General features: G+C 40.8%; 1 protein-coding gene across 5 annotated transcripts in view; it reads left to right on the top strand.

The window, feature by feature from the left end:
* The window catches only part of DYM (dymeclin), a 282022-nt gene that overhangs the window by 189878 nt on the left and 73539 nt on the right, over positions 1 to 18605 (top strand). For all 5 annotated transcript variants that reach the window (XM_061614422.1, XM_061614383.1, XM_061614393.1 and 2 more), the window contains one exon: positions 8629 to 8731. In XM_061614422.1, coding sequence (XP_061470406.1) covers positions 8629 to 8731 — 103 coding nt within the window. The remainder of the gene's footprint in view (positions 1 to 8628; positions 8732 to 18605) is intronic.

The following is an 18605-nucleotide window of genomic DNA, read 5'->3' as shown; positions in this document are numbered from 1 at the left end:
CAATCACCTTCCATAAAAAGAGGGTGTTTGCGACCTGGCAGTAGTTGTCACAAACCAATGGGTCCAGGATGGGCTTTTTCAGGAGTGGTCGGATCACTGCCTTTTTCAGGATGACGGGGACAGCTCTCTTCTGCAGATAAGCATTGGATCCACTCATAAGCATTGGATCCACTCAGTCATACCCCCTCATAAAGCTTTAATAAGCCAAGAAGGGCAAGGGTTGAGCAGATGCATTCCTGGCCACAGCATTGCAAATGCCTTACCCACATCTTTGGTTGATCCCAAGAAGTTGCAGCAGACGTTGAACTGAACACCTCACTGGAGACTACAGTAAATGTGGCTGAGGCATCAATAGTGCTACAGAGGAGAGCAACTTTTCCCTCGAAGTGTCTTTCAAACCATTTACAGTGGGCGTCCGAAGGGCCTAAACCTCCATTTCCTAGAGTAGATTTTAGCAGATCCTGGACAACATAAAAAAGCTCCACTAGAGGGCTACTTGAGGATGTGATGGAGGCAGAGAAGTGGGCCTACTTCACTGCCCTCACTGCCACACTTGCTGTTTTTATACTGATAGATCTTTTGTTCCAAGTTAAGATGAATATGGGTCTTTTCCCCCAATAAAAAATGTTTTTCTGAAAATTGAACCTAATTCAAGTTTACATGTGAAGAGTGTAGCAAAGTTGGATGCCAATTCAGAAACTCTGTTTTCAATACATTGCCCTGGATTATTTTTGTGGGTTGACAGTCTCCATAAGCATACTCATTTCGTATATTAAAAAAAAAATCAATCCAGAAGTTTTGCAGAGAAGCAAGTGCCATTTTTTTTAAAAAAAAAACTCCACTCAGATATGAGCAAGCGAGTTGTCGTCACTATAAGACATGGAGCTCCGGTATGTAGGAATATGAATTCTGTTCACGGATATCCTTAAACTAAACATCTTAATATGAAATGAAATTCTGATCTCTTTATTAAGGGGGAAAGTAGTAGACTGCAAATCATTTGATAACATGATAACAAATCATTTGATAACATGATAACAAAATTCAATCATTTGTGAAGGTTAATGTCAGTTCTCAAAATACAAGCTAGACTCTTTAACTCAGATTCAGCAAAGAATGGGGTTTTTAAAAAGCACTAACAAAAGAGTCTTAATGTTTCAGTAAGTATCTACTTGAAATGCAGTTCTGTTGGACACCTGCCGTGAGGAAAGGCCTGCAAATTTTTGTGCACTTTTGCACCTACTAATCCACCGTTAATGCTAATTAAGCCAACCTGGGCTAGTGCTCTTTACCGTTAAGGGCCACTGACTGGAAGGCTTTTGGGCCCTAGGCCCCACACTTTACACCATACATTTAACTGGCTCATACATTTCTCTTCAGAGGTTGGATTCCTTCCACATAATAGCTTGCATAGGGGACTGGATATGGTATGGATCTATGGGTAGGCTTTGGAGAGAACAGCAATAGTTGTTCTGCTCAGTTCTCAGCACTGTAGCTGAGAAGTGGAAGATGACTAGATATGGGAGTGACCCCTGTAGGATTTGGGGCAGGGCTGCTACACCTTTCATATTAATGTCTTTGTGACAATTAGAGACCAGCAGGTGCAGTGATAGAGAGAAGTGAATGACTCTACCAAGCTCTCAGTTGTGATGTGAAAGACAAGAGTCATGTCAGGAAAAAAGCTGGCAGTCCAAATGGGTCTACTGTTTAGAATTGGAGTGATTCTCCTTCACTGAAATCTTTATGGGAATGAGACCTAATGATCACCTTTGAAACCTGATCACGTTCTAATCTGAAAGTTGTTTTTGGCTCCTAACAAAATCTGATATTATTTGTAACAAATGCATTACAGAACAGCAGGTGAATGGAATAGGATAAAATTACACCTTTTTCAAATCCAGTTAAAAGTCAAATGGAACCAGGCCACACTTAATGACATCATCTGGTTTTAAATTGTTTCAAAATCCCACACTCCTGTGAACCCCCTTTTCCAAACTGTGTACCTCTCTTCCTGGAAATGGCAGCTGCCCCAGTGACTAGACAGAGGGAACTATTTCTCTTCACTCACCTCCCCTTCTTCATGGGAACATTCCAGGCACTAGCAATGGAGAACAGCAGAGCAAGAAAACTCTGGTTCACCTCTACCTGCCATAGATACAGCAGCCAGATACCTGGGTGAGAGGGAGGGGAGAAGGGAAGAGTCCTTTCTTTGATACAAGTGGAATACAAAATCAAGAAAAATACAATGATTACATTGTATTTAATTGAGCATCATGGTTCATTGAGGGTTGTATTCCATTCCAAGGAATTTTGAACTTTGATGTCATTACATGGTTTTAGTTTGCATTGTCTCCCCGTCCTCAACCCCTGTTTCCACCATTGATTTTGCACAAAATATGGCAGGAGCAATGCATATTTGCCCAACGTCAATACTGTAAGACACTACAGTATTTTAAATTTGCTATGGCTCATTACGTTACATATCAGGTGACATAACATTAATTTTATGCAGCTTAGAATGCAGTGTTTGGGGATGTGTTCTCTGAAAGTGGTTTAAGAAGTATTCATAACCACAGTAGTATTCACATGAGGAGAATGAGATAGTTAGCTTTTATGTGAACAGTTAAACCTTGCTTTTGAATTTTTGCGTGTATATATTGTACTTTAACATGTTAAAAACAAAGAGAAGAATCCCACTACTTTAACCACAGAAGGGAAAGATCAGTGTGAGAGGAAAACAAGAGCTAATTAATAGAGTGACTAATCCAGTGGGCTTTGAAATGCTCCCCTAATAAGTGTGATATTTCCTTTTATATCTAAGAGAACTTTCTTGTGGGAGGGGAGGGGATTCATGTCAGTTGTGGAAGAAACATTGTCAGGTATTTTTGGCTTATCAACAGCTTGTATCACTTAGTAGCAGGTTCAGCAAACAGAATCTTCACCCTGGTGCAGCAGGGCAGTTCCATGCTGCATGGCAGTCCTCCAAATGGAGTCTGGTGTTGAATGCCCTACTTTAGCAAGGGATAAAATGACAAATGACACTCTTAATGCTTCCCCTGCTCCAGAAAGATTGTCCTATTTGTAAAAAGCAAATAATATTGCAGTGTAAGTGTGTTTTCTTTGGCTTACTCAAGTGTTCCCAAGAGCACACTTTCCAATAGAGCTTTCTGGGGCCATGAGAAGAGACTAAGGGCTTGTAGTAAGAAAGAGAAGGGAAGAAAACAGTTGTTATTAGTTTTCCACGCTTCACTGTGAGTTCCCAAGGTGTGTTACAACAATTTAAAATACAGTATTAAAATCAGTTAAACAAATAAGCAAGTTGCTTCATGCTTGTTGTTGATTTGGAGGTAAGAGTTTACAATATGAGAAAAACAACAACATTAAAATATGCAAGCCCTGCTTGTTTGTTCCTTAAACTACTCTTGTGTTTGGAGGCCTCATTTACCTTCGAGATTAGCTGCTTGTTCATGGGGAGCAGGGTACTGAATTTGAACTTGGCTACAATTGCTGCTTCTCATACATGCATTCATCCCCATGTGCACCCCACTCCAGAAGTAGCCTACTCAGTGCAGTTGCCTAAGAATAGGATGTAAGTGAAGGGCAAATAAAGAGAAGACATTTCAAATACACCAGGGGTCTAGTAAAAGAATAGAACAAACAGCTTCACCTTGGGTGACACTTCAGGGAGATCTATAGCATCTTTTTGACCATTTCTGCCAACCACCAGTCCTAGCAAAGGAAGGAACTCCCCTGCGCCACCTGGCCTTTTTCTTGGCTGCTTTTCATATTTCCACCATAACTCCTTTTATCTTTTCCTTCCCTTAAACATTGGGCCCTGCATAATCTCTCCTGCTTTCCTTTCCAAGTTGTGTTTACTGTTTCCCTAATACTTTGTTCTGTTGGCTTCCCCAGGGTCCCAGTGCCCTTATATTCCATCCTTCCAAAACACTTTTTAGTTGCCTCCTTCTGCTTCTCCAGTGCAGTGATGCCTTCATATCACATTATTAAAATGCATAGCCAGGGCTGGGTCATCGGAGAAGGGCTCGACCTCAAAACTGGAAATCAGAATCTCCCCATATTTTTTTCTGTTTGATTTTATTGTTAGCTTTTAGGATTTGTTTTTGCACATTAAATTCAAGCTGTGAAGTTTGTTCCCCTTCCAGTCAGTGCAATTTTCAACCTGGTAACATTGCTCTGCACAAACATGATCCTCAAATAGTATTGGCATATACAAAATCAAGACTTCTCTGGGCATTATCCTTGTATACCATTGATAGTTAAGCAGGGAGTCATTAATGGAGCATCTGTGGGCAGCACCTGTAGTCCTACAGTACAGATTGGTACGATCCATTGTCCGGAGCCCTGTTTTGTGTTATCAGTATATGTCAGCCCTGACATCTAAATCCATCTTGGATTCCTGTTGATTTCATGGTATGCATTTTTTCTTGAACAACAAAAATATGATGAATTTGTACATGGATTAATTTAACTTGCAGAACGGTAACCATTTTTAGTTTAGTGTTTTATTTTTGTGTTTCAAAGATGTATCAGGTTTCCTCTATGGGATTGAGGTTAATTTCCACATAAATTGAAGACAATGTAAATCTAATTAGTGCTTTGGTTGGGCCCCAGACTGTTTGTTTTAAAGATCATGGTGGTTTTTAAGATGGAAAAATTTGCACAACCGTGGTAGTGTGAATCAGAAGACTGTATTTGTCTTCCCAGCCAACTTGAAGTTTATTAATAAAGAGGCACAAGGGTGCCTCTTTAGTTAAGGCAAGTAACAGCAGCAACAAGATACTGCCATTATACACCTCAGACTTGTATAACCTGTTGAGCTAATAACCTGGAACATAGCATACATTATCTGCCTGATGAGGTCTGTGAATGTGCCAAAAATTGAGCCTTTTTACTCCAATATTTAAAGTGTCATGTATTTATTTTGTTTTGGTGAAAAGTACTAATGTGCTTTATTCAGGCTTGTTGGGGATGACAATCCCTCATTAGTTTAGTGAGGTTCTTAGCAATGGTTCAAACGTTATTAAGGTTGTCCTGCTCTGTTAAAGTCTATGTGGCAGCTACAGGCAAAATAAGGCAGGAATGGTACAGATTGATTTTTGAAGTGAAAATTTGGAAGGACTACAAGGTGTGCATGAAGAACACCTACTAGATGCTATCCAATGCCTATTCCTTTAGTTATGGAATACGACAGTATAGTATAATGGTTAGATGAGGACTTGCCAACATTTCTGGGCCCATGGACACATTTGGAATCCTGAGAAACTGTTTCGAAAGACCACACCCCACAACCATATATCATGGCCATCTACTGCAACCCTGCTGAAACACCCCATACACTGAAAAACCCCTCACAAACACTGCTTTTGTTTGCTCACTTTCCCAAACAATTAGCTATATCTACACGCAACAATGTAAAAATATCTGGAATCTGACTTGGACGGGAAGAACTTAAGATCTCCATGACTGCAGATGCTATAACTTTAGCTATGAAAGAATCAATATGCACCGTAACAATTTTTATTTATTACATTTCTAACCCACGGTGAAGCCCAAGGTGGAAAACAGCAAAGTAGTTAAATAATACAATTACAAATAAAATGAAAACATACTTAAAACATTTAAAAACAATTAAGAACTTATAAAAACATTTAAAAACAGTCACATACCCTCACAGCTAATAAATTCAAGGTGGCTAAGAACAGTATCTTTCAACCATCAAATGTCTGGGTGAACAGGAAAGTTTTTAAATTCCTTCTGAATGTTAATAATGAGGGAGACAGATGCACCTCACCAGGGAGGGCATTCCACAAAAGGAGACCACCATCGAGAAGGCCCTGTCATGGGTCAGCGCCAACTTAGCAGCACCCAGTAATACATCCGGTTTAGAATCAACCTGGATAAGTTGGAATATTTCATAGTTAACATGTGATTCAAAGAAAGAAAACAAACAATACAAATTAGTGATATCCAGTGGAAGGATTACCCAGTCAAATATTTAGGCATATAGCTACAGCTGGATTTGAGTTCACAAGTGCAACAATAAAAAACTATTGGGTCAACTCACAGGAGCATTCCTCTAGTAATAAAATAAGGCTCGGGTGCATCATATGGCAATACGGAACCAGGAAAATATGGGGCATCTTTGCAGGTCTCAGGGGCCTCATATCGCTAGCTTGTTACTGTGTGAGAGGCAGTCCACTCCCTTAGCCTTATACAGGTGCATAGGTTGCCCTCAAGATGCAGGTTCAAGCCTAGCCAGGGCTCAAATCCTGACAAAAAGTTTGTTTATCAGTGTTTGTCAGTGACATTATGGCTCACTTTTTAATATTTGTATGTTTGTAGAACTGTTGTTATTCCAACAGTTTCTTGTTACTTTGGGGAAAATATCAGCTAAAGTGTTTATTTTACTTTTCTTTGATTGCAGGACATACTGGTTAAGGAGTAGCTGCTTATTTGTACCTAGAACTTACTAAATCTACAGAATAAATTGCTTAGAAATATACCCTTCTTTGATCACCCACTGCTGTATAGCATGAAGGATTTGTATAAATGAATAGTTTATAAATTATAATGTCAGTATTAACCCTGGAAATGCTGTGCATATTTTACAATGGACCATGTGGGAATTGCATTTGTGGTCTGAGGAAGATTTATTTTAAACTACAGTGAGCAAAGAGCTAAATACACTATATATCTGTCGGAGCCATATACTTTGTGATATATGGACCATAAGAAAGAGAAGCTACAGTCTATAAATCAAGAACCTGAGAATGGTCTCAGAGCTTCCATTCAGGTCTCTGGGGTATTCAGGAATATTCTACAGAGTGTGGTTTGATAAAGTACAGCCTGAGTGTACGCAAAAGTGTGCTATATTTCTTGGGTGTGTAAGCAGGGTTGATAGTGTTAAAAGTGATGCATAGTAAAACTCCTGGATCCAGCCCTGCTCTGTAGAGGGTCAAGTCTCAGTGATGGTCAGCAATGCGTTTTGCCATCTTTATCTTATAATCCACCTGCAGCCTTTTTAAAGAAACCAGACCTGGCCTCAGTTTTCATGCTGTAGTGACCTCCATATAATGCTACTCAAATCTGTTGTACATAGATTCATAGAATAGTAAAGTTGGAAGGGGCCAACAAGACCATCGAGTCCAACCCCCTGCTCAATGCAGGAATCCAAATCAAAGCATTCGCGACAGATGGCTGTCCAGCTGCCTCTTGAATGCCTCCAGTGTCAGAGAGCCCACTACCTCTCTAGGGAATTGGTTCCATTGTCGTATGGCTCTAACAGTTAAGGAGTTTTTCCTGCTGTCAGTCGAAATCTGGCTTCCTGCAACTTGAGCCCATTATTCTGTGCTTTTTTCTATGGTATAATTGATTCTTGCTTTTAATGTGTTACTTTACTGAAAGGTTTTAAGAAAAAAACAGACTGAGCAAGACTGCCTGTAGCCCAGGGATTTAAATGTGCTCAGTAGTAGTGTGTTCATTTTTCTAGCCTTGAAAAAGACTGGTGAATGCTTCTCTGTGTGAGTTTGAGCTAAACTCCAGGGACATTCAAAAAGCAGCAAGGAATCACCAACTCCTCTCCAAGCATGGGAGATGAGCAGGGAATCCCCATGACCTTATCCTGGGCTCCTGAAGCAATTGGAAAATAATGAACCTTCTTGCTGCTTCCAAGCTCAGTGTGACGTTGATGATATGCCACCACTCCTCGCCTGACTCTGTGAAGGGTCGGGGTCTGTGAAGAACACAAATGTTGCATGACTACAGAGGCCAGGAAAAAACTATAAACCCCCTGTTCTGTGGGATATCTTCTCCCCACAGCTTAAACTATGTTACAGCACATTTTTTTCCGTGTAGGATTTACTGTGGGGTTACAACTTTCTTTGAAATTATGGATAATTATGCATAGGCACTAGATCATCATCTCCTTACTTTTATGCTCAGCCTAACAAATCTAGGAGACTGCCCACTTCCTTTATAATCCTTTAATAATCTCAAAGGTCAACGAAGAGTAGCCATTTTAAAAGTATAATCTGTATAGACAGAGAATAAAAGTAAGGTCTTGGTGGTTGTCATGATCTTGGGGAACATGGCAGACCTGTAGCTAAAAGCAACTGAAGGACATATTTTAATTTTTGGCTACTGAACTGTTTGGAATTTAACTAGAAAAATGAGCATTAATCTCTGGCACCAACTGCTAGTTTTTGTTAACTGATTAACATCAGTCAAGCATAATGTCAAGCTGTGTTAAAAGTTAGTGATGGTCAATTGCATGGGGGGAGGGAAAGGGACTAAGTGGAGGAGTTTATGATTCTCCTGCCTAGTCCCTTCACTGCAGTTATGATCCAGGATTATGTTACGTCTGCATCATCTCTTACTGTTTTCGTTGTCAAAACAAAATGTCAGCTCTGCAAACTATTTCAAAAATATTCCATTATCAAAATAAATCTGTCTATTACAGAATTCCATTTTCACCTTATAAAACTTGTTGGAAAAGTTGCCTCTCTTCAGTTCATTTCATTTCATAGACCCACTTCTGAATTGGCAATCTTGTGTAAAATTCGAGGGCCTTTTAGAAATTGGTATAATGTATCTTCTTTTCTTCCCCAGCTTGTTTGCATTGTTGTCAAAAAAGCACAACAAAGTTTTGGAGCAAGCCACACAATCCTTGAGAAGTTCCCTCACTTCAAATGATTCTCCACTTCCGGATTATGTGAGTACCAAACTTAGTGTTTTAGGGAACATGTCAAAATAGCATCTCCTAGGTCTGCAGAAGTCTTCCAAAGTGTGTGACAACCTGGCAACCACCAACACCAAAATATAGGAAGCTCTGCTGATGACATCATGTCTGAAACTCACTAAGAAAATTTAGAAAATGCACTTGCATGTAGCAAAATAAAACCCACAGCTATTCATAGCTAAGACATTTACTTTAGTCTGACAGCTTGCAGTCTTGAACATTTATGTTTGATTGCCGTTTTAAAGTGGGGTGGGGTGGGGTGGGAAGGAGTTATTGTTGTCTGCCTTTTAGCCAGCATTCATCCATTCATAGCAAAAGCAATTGGGAGTACTCTCTAACATAAGATGTTACCTGTGAGAACAGTTACAGAATACCCACACTTTGTTTGCCATTTGCTTCCTCTGGGTATACCAGCTCTTTGTTGCACTGACCTGCCATTACCAAAATGGTGAAGTTAGCAGGATGAATTATAATCTAGGGAGTCCCCAGTTCAGATCTAAATTTATCAGTAAACTCGCTAAGCTGCTTTAGCTCTCTGTCAACCTTCCCCTGAAATATGAAGATAATAAAATTGGCATATGTTTCAAGATTGTGTAAGAATTATTAAGATAATGGAATTGAAGCACTGTATACATTTAATTTTTAAGATATATGTAATTTTTAAAGTATGCATCTCACTTTGAGTTCAAATAAGAAGTCAAAGTGGGATATGCAAAAGCAGTTATAAAGCAACCACTATAAGGCAGAATTAATCAACAAGTGTTGCAGTCATCTGTATGAACCAGATATGTATAATATTATTAATTTGTTCACATACCTTTACATGTACTTGCCTTTGCATGTAATTGCTATTGTCCTTTGCCAAGTTTGAATTCTTGATGTTGATACAGTTTCATATCTGTTAAGCCAGTGGTTCCCAAATGTTTTCCCCCACAAACCACTTGAAAGTTGCTGAGGGTCTTGGCAGACCACTTGATTATTTTTCTGTCCATTGTAGCAATTGTAATCCACTGTGCTAGATGCAATATGATTTTTAATTGTATTTGCATTGCTCCTTTTATTTCTTACATTTTGTATTTTATTGTAATACAAATTGAATTCCATAGAATTCAAATTGTAATGCAATAAAATACAATATAAGAAATAAAAGAAGCAATAATGATACAATTACAATTCAATATGACTATTGAATACAATGGGTGTGCTGTTTCCCGTCTTTCAGCTACAAATCCACAGACATGCTGAAGACCACTTGAATGAAGCTCATGGACCACTGGTGTCCACAGACCATAGCTTGGGAACACCTGTGCTAAGCTATCTGAATTTATTCATTTGTTTGTTTAAAGCATTTTACTGTGATCTTCAGCAATAAGAACAATAACATATTATTAAAACTGTAAAGACAGGCTGTTTAAAAAGGTGGCAAGCATGGCAGTTTGCTGCTGCTTCCTCTCTTGTTCACAGGGCAGAAGGAAGGAGAGGCCTAGTTCCCACTGGTAAAACCAGTTGCTGGTGGAGATAGTGATGCTGGCATTTCACTTCACTGATTGCGTCTTCCTCTCATGCTCACCAGCAAAAGAACCATCCAAATAATAGTTGTTAGTTGTACTAGTATGGTGGTGGTTATAATATTATTATTAAGCATTTATTGTTATGCTAATATAAGGACTTATTGCTAGCTTTTTGGAGAGGCCAGGGATCTTGGTACTCTGGCATTTGCAGAATATATTGCTTCAGAACTTCCAGTGACCTTTAAGCAAACTCTCTTTTATAACACACACACATGAAAAAAATATTCTCAATGAGTGTTTAAACAGAAAATAAGCCAGTTTAATAAACTGTAAGATTAACCACAATTTGTCCAGGTTCAGACAACACAGCAGGCTGTGGTTAATCTAAAATGGAAGTGAAAGTTTCCCAACTTCTCTTTGTAGCTGTGTTGGAGGGGGGAGTTCACAAGCCAACACTCATTCTTGCAGTGCTAAATGTTGGTTTTGCATGATATCCAACCTACCCATTATTATTATTATGACTTGTTAGTCACTTGCTGTCCAAAGATTATATTTCAAGAAGTAGTGAAGCAATGTAAAATTGCATTTTACATTTCCAGTACAAAGTGAAAATCACAATATTCCTAATTTTCTGGAGCACTCTTAAGGTCTTCCAAGATAATCAATTTATAGTTTACCGTTTACATTTGTTTCCTTAAGGTTGTACTTCTGGTTTAGCTGCATGCAAATAGCAGCAGTAAAAATACTTTGACAGTGGGAAAACTTGCTTTCTTCCACAGATTGCATTAAATAGTCGGGATTGCTGCTGGTTAAGGAAGTAGCAGGAGCCCTGCTGGGTATTGTGTTCAATGAAGGTAGTGTGAGCCATGGTAGGGGAGTCCCAAAGGGAGTTTCTCCGTTATGGTGTGCAGCTCACAAACACATATCCAGTGTGATTAGTGGCTATTTTGTGATGTTTCTGTTATTTTGATTGATTCATTGTACTTCTGTTGTATCTTTATTTATATGAATATTCCCCCGCCGCGTTTGCTGTCCAACTCGGGTGGCAAAGGTGTTTTTCTGCACAGCCCTGCTGCATGCTACTATCTCTTACCTCACCACATTTAAAGCTTCTTTCTTGATCCAATCCCACCTCTCATCAAACCCCAAAAGGAAAGGATGTGTGTGGTTAAAAAGGGGCCCTGTAAAAAAGTATTTTAAATTTTACACAGAAGGCTGGGGATAGAAGGTATTTATTTATTTATACTCACAACAACCCTGTGAGGTAGATTAGGTTGTGAATTCCACCAGGTCCTAGTCCAACACTTTAACCACTCCACCATGTTGTCTCTCTGGATTGGGCTAAAAAGCCACATGTAAATAAAATATAACAATTCCTCCTATTCCTTTTTCCATGTTGTAATAATTTAGTATTGACTTAAGTTTATTTTAGAAGCTGTGTTGTCCCTTGCAGAAGAATGCAGAATGAAGTTTACGATATAATAACTTGCATTCTAATGGCAGCAAAAATTACAGTAGTAAGAACAGTAATGTCTACAACATAAAAGTGGATCACAACGCTTTCAGAATTTGCAAGACACAGTGCATGCTAAACATTTCCACTGAGAAGTTAGTCCAACTGAGTTCCATAGGACTTACTCTTTAGGCTGCATGCTGCTCTGAAAGCAACTCCCGTTGACTGATCTATTTTTTTTTTTTTTTTTTAAGTATACTCTACTTTTTCTTTTGGAAAAACTTGAAGTGGTAAACAACTATCAGCGAAAACAGAAAATTTAAAAACAATACCCTAGCAAAAATAATCAAATATAGAGGCAACCAACCAGAATAGAATGGCAGCAGTCCACGAGCTAGAGGGAGCCCCCGCTGACAAAGCATCAAGGCAAGTTAAGCAGCAGAGCGAATTCAGCAGGAGGGCGAGGAGGCCAGGGCCCCCCACTCTGCCCGTCTGTTTCATGACCTTATCTAAACCGCAGTCCCCAACCCATTAACGTAATAGACCTTAAACAAAACTATGCAGGTAAGAAACCAGCAGGGGTGTGGGGACTTTCCAGTGTTTTGCACTGCCTGCAGCATGTACAACTATCTGCCTGTTGGACAGAAGTTGTGGGTGTGCTCTCAGTGCAATGAGCTCCTGGCTGTCCGGGAACAACTTCATTTCCTTGAGGCCAAGGTTCCTGACCTGGAAAAGCTGAGAGAGGCAGAGAGGTGTGTGGAGGAGGCCTTCAGGGACGTTATAGCTGTGTCCCACTCCAAGGATGATAGCTCTCCTGCTATCATGGAGAACGATGGTCTCGGGGAAGGAGAGCATCCAGCTGAGGAAGAGGGAAATGATCCCTTAGAAGGGACCCATTCCTTGGGGGATGAGCAGCTATCCTCTCGTGCCGAGGATATATCTCTGGGGGGTGGAGGGATCCTTGTAGTGGGTGATTCGATCATTAGGAACATAGACAGTGGGGTGTGTGATGGGCTTGCAGACCGCAAGGTGATTTGCCTGCCTGGTGCGAAGGTTGCGGATATCGCCTGTCGTTTAGATAGCTTGGTAGACAGTGCTGGGGAGGAGTCAGTGCTCATGGTGCATGTTGGCACCAATGACATGGGGAAATGCAGCCGTGAGGTCCTGGAAACAAAATTTAGGTTGCTTGGTAGGATGCTGAAAGCCAGGACATCCAAGGTGGCTTTCTCTGAAATGCTACCGGTTCCATGCACAGGACCAGCCAGACAGGCACAGCTTTGTAGTCTCAATGCGTGGATGAGACGATGGTGTCGGGAGGAGGGGTTTGGATTTGTTAGGCACTGGGGAACATTTTGGGACAAGCCGGGCCTGTACAAAAGGGACGGGCTCCACTTGAACCAGAATGGAACCAGACTGCTGGCACTTAAAATTAAAAAGGTGGCAGAGCAGCTTTTAAACTGACTGAGGGGGGAAACCCAACAGGAGCTGAGGAAGGTCCGGTTCGGAATAAACCTCCCCCCTGGGATAAAGACCAAAGAAATGATGAAATTTTAAAAGGGGTAGGCCTAGAAGTAGGCATTGTGAGAGTAGGGGCACAGGATATCAATTCAGAAGGGCAAAATTACCACAGGCCAAACCAAAAGTGCCAAAGACACTTGAAGAGAGACACTGCTTACTAGTGCCTGTACGCTAATGCTAGGAGCCTCCGAACCAAGATGGGAGAACTGGAGTGCTTGGTCTTAGAGGAGAGCATTGATACAGTGAGCATAACGGAGACCTGGTGGAATGGAGAAAACCAGTGGGATACAGTCATCCCTGGATATAAACTATATCGGAAGGACAGGGAAGGACGTATTGGTGGCGGTGTCGCTCTATACGTGAAAGAAGGCATTGAATCCAGCCAGCTCGAAACCCCAAAAGAGGCGGTCTCCTCCACAGAATCGTTGTGGGTGGTGATACCATGCCCCAGGAGGGATTCGATACTGGGAATGATCTATCGTCCCCCTGATCAAAATGCTCAGGGAGACCTTGAGATGAGATATGAAATTGAGGAAGCATCCAAACTTGGAAAAGGTTCAGAAGAGAGCAACCAGAATGATCAAGGGGATGGAGCGACTCCCTTACGAGGAAAGGTTGCAGCATTTGGGGCTTTTTAGTTTAGAGAAAAGGCGGGTCAGAGGAGACATGATAGAAGTGTATAAAATTATGCATGGCATTGAGAAAGTGGATAGAGGAAAGTTCTTCTCCCTCTCTCATAATACTAGAGCTCGTGCACATTCAAAGAAGCTGAATGTTGGAAGATTCAGGACAGACAAAAGGAAGTACTTCTTTACTCAGTGCATAGTTAAACTATGGAATTTGCTCCCACAAGATGCAGTAATGGCCACCAGCTTGGATGGCTTTAAAAGAAGATTAGACAAATCCATGGAGGACAGGGCTATCAATGGCTACTAGCCATGATGGCTGTGCTCTGCCACCCTAGTCAGAGGCAGCATGCTCTGAAAACCAGTTGCCGGAAGCCTCAGGAGGGGAGAGTGTTCTTGCACTCGGGTCCTGCTTGTGGGCTTCCCCCAGGCACCTGGTTGGCCACTGTGAGAACAGGATGCTGGACTAGATGGGCCACCGGCCTGATCCAGCAGGCTCTCCTTATGTTATGTTAAGAGGCATTACCCTACTGTAGTAGTGCTAGTAGACAAAGCAACCACACAAAACTGATCAGTACATTCCAATGGTCTTTCTAAAAAAAAGAAAGGAAGAAAGAGGTTTTTGCCAAATGTGTAAAATGTTGAATATTGAAGGCAAGAAAAATCTCCTTGGGGAGGGCATTCCCAAAACTGACATCACTGCTGAGAAGGCTCAGATCCTTGTGGGTGCCCACTGTACTTCAGTCAAAAGCAAATGCATGGGGGCGGGGGTTATTTCTTAGTAGCTATGCATAGGAATGAGTTGTGAGGGCAGGTGAGACATTAAAAGTTCATAAAAGTTTTTGTGTCTTTTTTTTTTTGAAGCTTAAAAATATACAGTGTACATAATTGTATTTCTATTGTATAATTTGCATTTTGTTTTCATCTATTAAGTTTAGTTTATAATTTAGTTTAGTTTAGTTTATAATTTATAGTTTAGTTTATAATCATTCATATAAAAAGTTTTAAACAAACAAAAATAAAGGCTTGTTCAGCCCCTAGTGAATTTCAGCTCTCACATACTCCCTGCTTTAAAAGCTGAGCACCCCCATCTCCTGCACCAGACTGTACGTGATCGATCTTTATTTATTCCACAACAACTAAAATGGAATTGGGTTTCACTTAGATCATGTGGCTGCCCAGTATTGGATATCACATGACCATAACATGAAGTTTTCTTCCTGGGGGTGAAGAGCTATGTGTGTATTCTTGCATCTGTATTAACTGAGGTTTGAAAAATGTATCCACCTCTCGTTGTAAATTGAGCATGTTAAGAATGTGAACAAAGTTAAGTAATTTCTCTTAGAGTCCATTTTTGATAGATTTGTGATCACACTTAATTTCCTTCCTGCGAGAGGACTGACATTTTCCTTACATGCTGTGTAGGTCTGATTTGCAGGCCCAGAACATTTGATGTAATTCGGTATCCTCCCCTTGAATAATAATCTAAATAGCCCAAGTTATTTAGTTGCTGAGTGAGATGTTTCTCTCATTTTATTTATTTATTTATTTATTTATTTATTTTATTTAATTTCTATACCGCCCAAAGCCAAAAGGCTCTCTGGGCGGTGTACATAAGAGTAAAACAGCATAAAATACAAAAACATAGAAATAAATAGCAAACTCAACAGAACAAGTAATTAAATAGCATTAAAATACAATAAAATACAATAGCAGCAGTCCAGCAGGAAGGGTGGTGGTGGTGACCGCCAGGGGAAGCAGCACAGCAGCAGCAGATGACAAGGGGCTCTCCCTCCCTGGCAGCGCGATGTTCCTCTTCCTGCAGGCAGAAGGTCTCCCAGGCCTCTCAGCCAGCCAGCCAGCCTATATATCCCTCCAAGGAGGGACAGGTGGAAAGGGTTAGCCACAGCTGGCTGAGTACCTGGGACCTGGTCCTGCAGGGCGTGGCAGCTGTTAATAGCAGCAGTCCAGCAGGAAGGGTGGTGATGGTGACAGCCAGGGGAAGCAGCGCAGCAGCAGCAGATGACAAGGGGCTTTCCCTCCCTGGCAGCGCAATGTTCCTCTTCCTGCAGGCAGAAGGTCTCCCAGGCCTCTCAGCCAGCCAGCCTATATATTCCTCCAAGGAGGGACAGGTGGAAAAGGTTAGCCACAGCTGGCTGAGTACCTGGGACCTGGTCCTGCAGGGCGTGGCCACTGTTAATAGCAGCAGTCCAGCAGGAAGGGTGGTGGTGGTGACCGCCAGGGGAAGCAGCACAGCAGCAGCAGATGACAAGGGGCTCTCCCTCCCTGGCAGCGCGATGTTCCTCTTCCTGCAGGCAGAAGGTCTTTCTCAGCTAATGCTCCATAAAGGAGTCAAGGAAGGCCCCAGCTTAGAATCATCTTATATTTGTCTATGGTAAATAGAAAACAGCTGCCAGTTTAGGCATCTAACTCTTTAAAAACGTTTAAACCCCCCCCCCCAAGCATCATCTGGAAATAATAAAGCTTGTAAAACAAAGCTAAGAAGAAAAAGAAATGTTTGTTTTATGTGGGATGAATGGCTTCAGTTGGGGTCCTTCTAATTTGGCCATTAAGAGGGTTATTAAAAAGTAGTATTACAAAGGTGGTTTCAACAAAAAGATTTTTTTTGTATCTTGTTATTACATTTGATTATAGCCAAAGCAGAAAGTACTTTATAAATAGCCCTTCATTTCATTTCCCCAGCAAAGAAGCAAAAAAACAGTAATCTCGCTGTCTTTGTGCTTTGGTAGACACTAAATTACTCCCTTACATTATTTTAGTTCCTTAAAGCAACTTGTGTTTTAGAAGTCATATTTAATTTCCGTTTACATACTTTGCCATGTGCAGTATGTTTCCAGATGATAGCACAAAAATATTAGCCATCTTTTCAGCAAATGAACAATACTAAAAGCATAAAGATTCTGGGAATAAATGCCCTCTTTTTTGAGGGAAGCATATGATTTTCAGTATGTTGTAGATTCTAGACCACATGACACAAACTCTGGTCTGGGTTTACTAAGGCCACAATCCGTAGTCCTGTTGAACATAGTGGGACTTCTAATTAAAGGTGAATGGAACTGAGCTGTAAGAATGTTAACTTAAGAATGGCTTACTTCGGGAAGGGGATTGGTGCGAATTTCTGAACATCATGATTTCAAGCGAACATTTAACCGTATGTGGGTGGTTCTTTTGAGAGCTCAGAAATCAAGGGTAAGGACCTGTTTTGCACCTGGCTTGAAAACCTTGTGACCCATCAAAGCAAACTCTACCCACTATTCATATATGGGGGCTTAGTAGGGGGTTGATAACTTTGTTGTGTTTGTTTCCTGCCTGGGAACTGCAAGAACATTAATTGCTGTAAACCGCACAGAGAGCTTCGGCTATGGGGCAGTATATAAATGTAATAAATAAATAAATAAACGGGTGGTAGAAAGGATTGTCAAGCACACAGCTATCCATAATACATAGCTGGTGAATCTATTTGGCCTGGCAGATTATAATTTGTGCAGACCTGCTTTGTGTTTTAGACCAGGTGTGAGGAACCTTTGACTCTTCAGATATTGCTGAACTACAACTCCCATTATCCCTGGCCATTGGCTATGCTTGCTGGGGCTGATGGGAGTTGTAGTTCAGCAACATCTGGAGGTCTAAAGGTTCCCTGCACCTGCTTTAGACCAATGAGTAATCTATGCAAATATTGTCAACCATGACTGAGAGGATCTTGAGGGTCCCAGATCAAGATCCTTCCTAGTCCTGAAATATTTTCCTTGGAGTTGATAGGGATTTAGGAAGATGTATGTAACTTTACATTTGACAATGAGGACATGGGACTTGTCAAGGATTATCAATACCTTGGTACAGTCATTAACCAAAATGGAGACAATAGTCAAGAAATCAGAAGAAGGCTAGGACTGGGGAGAGCAGCTGTGAGGGAACTAGAAAAGGTCCTCAAATGCAAAGATGTCTCACTGAACACTCAAGTCAGGATCATTCAGACCATGATATTTCCGATCTCTGTGTATGGATGTGAAAGTTGGACAGTGAAAAAAAGCGGATAAGAAAAAAATCAACTCATTTGAAATGTGGTGTTGGAGGAGAGCTTTGTGGATACCATGGACTGCGAAAAAGACAAATAATTGGGTGTTAGAACAAATTAAACCAGAACTGTCACTAGAAGCTCAAATGATGAAAGTGAGGTTATCATACTTTGGACACATAATGAGAAGACATGATTCATTAGAAAAGATAATAATGCTGGGGAAAACAGAAGGGAGTAGAAAAAGAGGAAGGCCAAACAAGAGATGGATTGATTCCATAAAGGAAGCCACAGTCCTGAACTTACAAGATCTGAACAGGGTGATTCATGACAGATGCTGTTGGAGGTTGCTGATTTATTGGGTCGCCATAAGTCGTAGTCGACTTGAAGGCACATAACAACAACAACAACAACAGCCTCCTACATACAGAACATGTGCTCTACCACTGAGGTGTGGTGAAACTCTTCTTCATGATCAAGGAGAAGGGTTGGGCAAAATTTTCTGTTTTCAGTATAGAATACTTTCTATGCCCTTTGTAGTTTTGTCCCTTTCTAGGATTATGAAATCTTTGCCCACTTTGCTCTTTTTGTCAAATTTTCCACATTAGGGGAATGAAAAAAGCATGCCTTATCTTACCCCTTACCTGAATGAGCTGTGTAGAATTAAGCAGGGTCTTCACAATTTATATGATATAATCTGAAT

This window comes from Rhineura floridana, chromosome 1 (assembly GCF_030035675.1).
Source record: "Rhineura floridana isolate rRhiFlo1 chromosome 1, rRhiFlo1.hap2, whole genome shotgun sequence".
NCBI classification, from domain to species: Eukaryota; Metazoa; Chordata; class Lepidosauria; order Squamata; family Rhineuridae; genus Rhineura; species Rhineura floridana.
This window is presented reverse-complemented; position numbering and strand designations above follow the sequence as displayed.